The sequence below is a fragment of the Thamnophis elegans genome, chromosome 15 (genome assembly GCF_009769535.1).
Source record: "Thamnophis elegans isolate rThaEle1 chromosome 15, rThaEle1.pri, whole genome shotgun sequence".
Classification (NCBI taxonomy): Eukaryota; Metazoa; Chordata; class Lepidosauria; order Squamata; family Colubridae; genus Thamnophis; species Thamnophis elegans.
This window is the reverse complement of record NC_045555.1, coordinates 37827447-37833446: the sequence shown is the minus strand read 5'-3', so window position 1 is coordinate 37833446 and position 6000 is coordinate 37827447. Positions and strand designations below refer to the sequence as shown.

General features: G+C 51.8%; 1 protein-coding gene across 2 annotated transcripts in view; it reads left to right on the top strand.

Moving 5' to 3' along the window:
- Nucleotides 1-3149: 3149 nt before the first annotated feature.
- The window catches only part of DNAJB12 (DnaJ heat shock protein family (Hsp40) member B12), a 43489-nt gene continuing 40638 nt past the window's right edge, over nucleotides 3150-6000 (top strand). Inside the window, exon 1 of one of the 2 annotated variants that reach the window (XM_032231791.1) lies at nucleotides 3150-3340. In XM_032231791.1, the coding sequence (XP_032087682.1) occupies nucleotides 3208-3340 (133 nt within the window). In that variant the 5' untranslated portion in view covers nucleotides 3150-3207. The remainder of the gene's footprint in view (nucleotides 3341-6000) is intronic. The other variant, XM_032231792.1, reaches the window with a different exon arrangement.

Genomic DNA, 6000 nt, shown 5'->3' with positions numbered 1-6000 from the left:
TTGATGATGTCAGCGACACGGTTTAATCGGGCGCGGCTTAGTTGAGCGCGGTTTTGACGGGTCACGGGTATATATGGAGCTACCCTTGTAAAGCATCCAGGAGCTTCAATTGACTCAAAATGTAGCAGCCTGCGTGGTTTTGTGCAGAGCCAGCTGTGCACATATCACCTCTCCCGTGGGAGCTGCATTCACTGCCAATTTGCTTCTGGGGACAATTCAAGGTGCTGGTTGTCACCTTCAAAACCCTTCATGGCTTGGAACTGGGTTGTGTGAGGGACCTTCTCTTCCTGGTTACATCCACCTGACGCACTAGAGAGGATGGGCAAGGAACATTGCGAGTTCTATCTCCTAAGGCAGTGATGGCTAACCTTTTTGTTGATGCGTGCTGAAAGGGCGCGCACACCCATAATGCAATGTGTGTGCAATCACCCTGCATGTGTCCCTCCCCCTGCGCATGCACCCCGTGCTTCCCACCCTCATGCATGCACCCACTCCCACCCTGCACTCCCCCACCCCGTGTGCATGTGCAGCCCCCTGCTTGTGCACCTAACCCCACATGAACGCGTGACTCCCCTGCCCCCCCACCCATGCGTATACATCTCCTACATGCACCCCACCCCCTGTGCACGTGTGACAGAGACCTAAAAACCAGCTGGCCAGCGAGAGGCACACGCGCATGCACAGTGGAACTGAGTTAGAGCGACAGCTCGCGTGCCCGCTGAGAGGGCTCTGGGTGCCACCTGTGGCACACGTGCCATAGGTCTGCCATCAAAGTCCTAAGGAGACACATCTGGCGGCTCCCTCCTTTTGGAACATCATCCCTGCAGAGGTAGGACTGGGCCCTCACTTTAACTCTCCTTTGCAAGGCCCTGAAGCCTTGGTTCTGCCAACAGGTCTCAGGAATCCACAAGTGGGATGGAGCCCATCAAGTGGCTTGTTTGATTGTGTATTGTCTCCAGGGGGTGGGTGGGAATATTGGTTTTTATTGTATGTAAGCCCACCCAGAGTCACTGAGAGCGAATGAGCAGCCATATAAATCTTCTAAATCAGTGTTTCTCAACCTTGGCAACTTGAAGATGTCTGGACTTCAACTCCCAGAATTCCCCAGCCAGCATTCGCTGGCTGGGGAATTCTGGGAGTTGAAGTCCAGGCATCTTCAAGTTGCCAAGGTTGAGAAACACTGTTCTAAATAATTAAATGTCCATTTGAACATTTATTTTTAAATCTATTTAGGCATCTATATCACCCTGAGACTTACAGATTCCCCACAATGGAAGAAGAATGGATGATGAAGTTAATGGAACTGGCTGAGACGGCGAAAATGAACCACCTCGGCTGACGAAAAGCTGTGTCCGTGTTTCCACATGAAAATCACATTTGGACTTTTTGACAGAAACCAAAGAAAAGGCTGTATTAGTTTGGTGATTTGATGAAATGTTTATGAACGACAGAAATCCCTGGGTTATTGAATTTCAGATCTAAAAATGAATGTATTTCATATTTGTACCTGTACCGAAGAAAGTTGGAAGCTAACAAGAATCACTGCGGTCCAAGAGCCTAATGAGGGTCAGGAATAGTTTCAAAACACACATAAAATATTCATTTGTTACTTACTTGTATATGCATACAGCAATACTACCCTCATGCTTTACAACTTTCCCAGTGTCTTAGCACAGAGGTCTCCAACCTTGGCAACTTTAAGACTTGTGGACTGCAATTCCCAGAATTCCTTAGCCTGCAAAGCTGGCTGAGGAATTCTGGGAGTTGAAGTCCAAAGGTCTTAAATTGCCAAAGTTAGAGACCCTTGTCTTAGCACACCAAGGCAAAACATCAAAAGGAAAGACAACCTTTGGCTGCCAACATACCCTTTCACTCCTTAAGTATCAGCCCAAATCAAGAGGGATAGAAACTGAAACTTTGATGTTGACTTAAAATTTGTTGTCGCGACCTCATGGACAATGTTCCTCCAGGCCTTCCTGTCCTCTACTATCCTCTGGAAACAATTTGAGCTCACGCTGAGTCCTTCAGTGACTCCATCCAGCCACCTCATTCTCTGCCGTCCCCTTCTTCTTTTGCCCTCAATCTTTCCCAGCATTAGGCTCTTCTCCAGTGAGTCCTTCCTTCTCATTAGGTGGTCAAAGTATTTGAGTTTCATCTTCAGCATCTGGCCTTCTAAAGAGCAGTCAGGGTTGATCTCCTCTAGGACTGACCGGTTTGATGTCCTTGCAGTCCAAGGGACTCGCAGGAGTCTTCTCCAGCACCATAGTTCAAAGGCCTCCATTCTTTGGTGCTCAGCCTTCCTTATGGTCCAACTTTCACAGCCATCCATTGCAACTGGAAAAACCATAGCCTTGGGGGTCGGAACACTTGACTATATGCACTTTTGTTGGCAGGGTGATGTCTCTGCTTTTTAGTATGCTGTCTAGATTTGCCATAGCTTTCTTCCCCAAGAGCAAGCGTCTTTGAATTTCTTGGCTGCAGTCCCCATCAGCAGTGATCTTGGAGCCCCGGAAAATAAAATCTGTCACTACCTCCATTTCTTCCCCATCTATTTGCCAGGAATTGTGAGGGCCAGATGCCATGGTAAAATAGGCTAATCCAAGGGTGTCCAAACTTGGGAACTTTAAGACTTGTGGACTTCAACTCCCAGAATTCCCCAGCCAGAAATCCACAAGTCTTAAAGTTCCCAAGTTTGGACACCCCTGGGCTAATCAATATCCACAGGTGTTGAATTGCTCATTGCAGCAGTGACCACTAACAGTGATGGTCAATGGAAGCAAGAATTGCCCAAATCCAGTTAAGTGGGATTATCATCAATGCAGAATTTCTTAACCTCGGCTCTGGAGATGCGCGGACTTCAATTCCCAGAGTTCCTCAGCCACAGTTGTTAAAAGTTGGGAAACGCTGGCTTTACGTGTCCTACTCCTAGATTGCATGAAACTCTAATACAATTTGGAAAAAGAACCAATTCCCTAGGTTGAACCTTTCCATTTTTTTACTTCTCAGCCTCCTTAGCAAAGCCAGTTTTTCTGCCGCTTCAGATGCTACCTTTGCGCTGCCAGGCTATTGGCGAGATTATGACATGCGGTGGCGCGGCTACTCCAAACAATACGGCAAGCCTTGCCGCCCTGACAATTAGGGAGTTTCCAGCAGGGGACGCTATGACCGTATCATCGTGCGCCGGCGCCTTCCACCGCTACCGCCACCATGGAATCCAACAGGGACGAAGCGGAGCGTTGTATTGTTATCGGGGTAGCCGCCATCAAGGCCAACCAGATCGAGAAGGCCCGCCGTTTCTTGGAGAAGGCCCAGCGGCTGTACCCATCTCAGCGGGTCGGCGGTGAGCGGGGCACGGGGAGGGGGGCGGGGGAAGGCCTAGATGACGAGGCCTCGGATAGCCGGCCTGACCTCTCACCCGTACTGCGCGTGTGCAGAAGCGAGTGCTGGCGTGAGGCACCCTGGGACTTGAAGTCCCCTAACTCGCCGTGATAGGAAAACGCGCGTTGTGGGAAGGGGGTTTTCGAGGGAAGTTTCATGGTCGGCGCGGGGGAAAAGGGGGAAACCCGAGTCGGCGAGCCGGGTTTATGTGGTGCACGAAGAGAGCACGGCGGTTGTCGTTCCCCTAACTAAAGGGAGAGACTACAACTCCCAGCGGGCATTGCGCCGAGGGTGAAGGGGGCAACCCCGCACCTGAGTGACAGGGATGGCCCCTTTGCCCCCCCCCCCCATCTCTCCACATTTGCAATTCCCCAACGTCGGTCCCTGTAGCTTCTCTCCATCTCCCCGCCATCATCAGTTCCCTCCCGGTTTGGGACAGGCGCGGTTTAAGCTTCTCTCTCTCCCTTTGGCCTTCTCTGCTGGGGATCCGGACCTTCCTTTTCCAGCCCCTTCCCTAGATCCGTTGTAGACTGTGGTGTGCGCCCTCCTCTCCCCCCCCCCCCCGCCTTTAGCCTCGGTCCTGACAACTTTCGGATGATCTGGACTACGTTTTGGGCCTGCTGGGCATTAGCTGGGGCAGGTGGGTGGGCAGAAGTCAAGGGAAGAGACTCTCCAGTTGGGTGGGCAGAAGTCAAGGGATGACTCTCCAGTTGGGTGGGCAGAAGTTAAGGGAAGACTCCAGTTGGGTGGCAGAAGTCAAGGGAAGACCCTCTCCAGTTGGGTGGGCAGAAGTTAAGGGAAGACTCCAGTTGGGTGGGCAGAAGTCAAGGAAAGAGACTCTCCAGTTGGGTGGGCAGAAGTCAAGGGAAGAGACTCTCCAGTTGGGTGGGCAGAAGTCAAGGGAAGAGACTCTCCAGTTGGGTGGGCAGAAGTTAAGGGAAGACTCCAGTTGGGTGGCAGAAGTCAAGGGAAGACCCTCTCCAGTTGGGTGGGCAGAAGTTAAGGGAAGACTCCAGTTGGGTGGGCAGAAGTCAAGGAAAGAGACTCTCCAGTTGGGTGGGCAGAAGTCAAGGGAAGAGACTCTCCAGTTGGGTGGGCAGAAGTCAAGGGAAGAGACTCTCCAGTTGGGTGGGCAGAAGTCAAGGGAAGACCATCTCCAGTTGGGTGGGCAGAAGTCAGGAGAAGACCGTCTCCAGTTGGGTGGGCAGAAGTCAGGGGAAGACCGTCTCCAGTTGGGTGGGCAGAAGTCAGGGGAAGACCGTCTCCAGTTGGGTGGGCAGAAGTCAAGGGAAGAGCCTCTCCAGTTGGATGGGCAGAAGTCAAGGGAAGAGACTCTCCAGTTGGGTGGGCAGAAGTCAAGGGAAGACCGTCTCCAGTTGGGTGGGCAGAAGTCAAGGGAAGAGACTCTCCAGTTGGGTGGGCAGAAGTCAAGGGAAGAGACTCTCCAGTTGGGTGGCAGAAGTCAAGGGAAGACCCTCTCCAGTTGGGTGGGCAGAAGTTAAGGGAAGACTCCAGTTGGGTGGGCAGAAGTCAAGGAAAGAGACTCTCCAGTTGGGTGGGCAGAAGTCAAGGGAAGAGACTCTCCAGTTGGGTGGGCAGAAGTCAAGGGAAGAGACTCTCCAGTTGGGTGGGCAGAAGTCAAGGGAAGACCATCTCCAGTTGGGTGGGCAGAAGTCAGGAGAAGACCGTCTCCAGTTGGGTGGGCAGAAGTCAGGGGAAGACCGTCTCCAGTTGGGTGGGCAGAAGTCAGGGGAAGACCGTCTCCAGTTGGGTGGGCAGAAGTCAAGGGAAGAGCCTCTCCAGTTGGATGGGCAGAAGTCAAGGGAAGAGACTCTCCAGTTGGGTGGGCAGAAGTCAAGGGAAGACCGTCTCCAGTTGGGTGGGCAGAAGTCAAGGGAAGACTGTCTCCAGTTGGGTGGGCAGAAGTCAAGGGAAGAGCATTTCCAGTTGGATGGGCAGAAGTCAATGGAAGAGACTCTCCAGTTGGTGGGCAGAAGTCAAGGGAAGACCCTCTCCAGTTGGGTTTGATAGCAATAGCAATAGCAGTTAGACTTACCGCTTCATAGGGCTTTCAGCCCTCTCTAAGCAGTTTACAGAGTCAGCATATTGCCCCCAATAACAATCCGGGTCCTCATTTTACCCACCTCGGAAGGATGGAAGGCTGAGTCAACCCTGAGCCGATGAGATTTGAACAGCCGAACTGCAGAACTGCAGTCAGCTGAAGTAGCCTGCAGTGCTGCATTTAACCACTGTGCCACCTCAGCTCCTTGGTCCCTGGTAGTCTCTAAAAAGATAATAGCTCATTGAAATGAATTTTAACTGATGTGCTTTGAATCTCATAAATATATGCCGGTGATGGTGAACCTTTTCGGCACCGTGCCCAAACCGGAACATGTGTGCATACCCCAGCCAGTTGGTCTTTGGGTCCAGCACATGCATACACGCCGGCCAGCTGGTCTTCGCACACACCAGAGCACCAGAAGCCCGAAGACCAACTGGCCAGCGCGCGCATGCCTGTTTTTTGGCAGGTTTTGGAGCTTTTTCTGAGCTATTTTTGGCTCAAAAAAAGGCCTGGAAAACGGCCCAAAAAACAGCCTGCTTTTTGGGCATTTCTAGCCATTT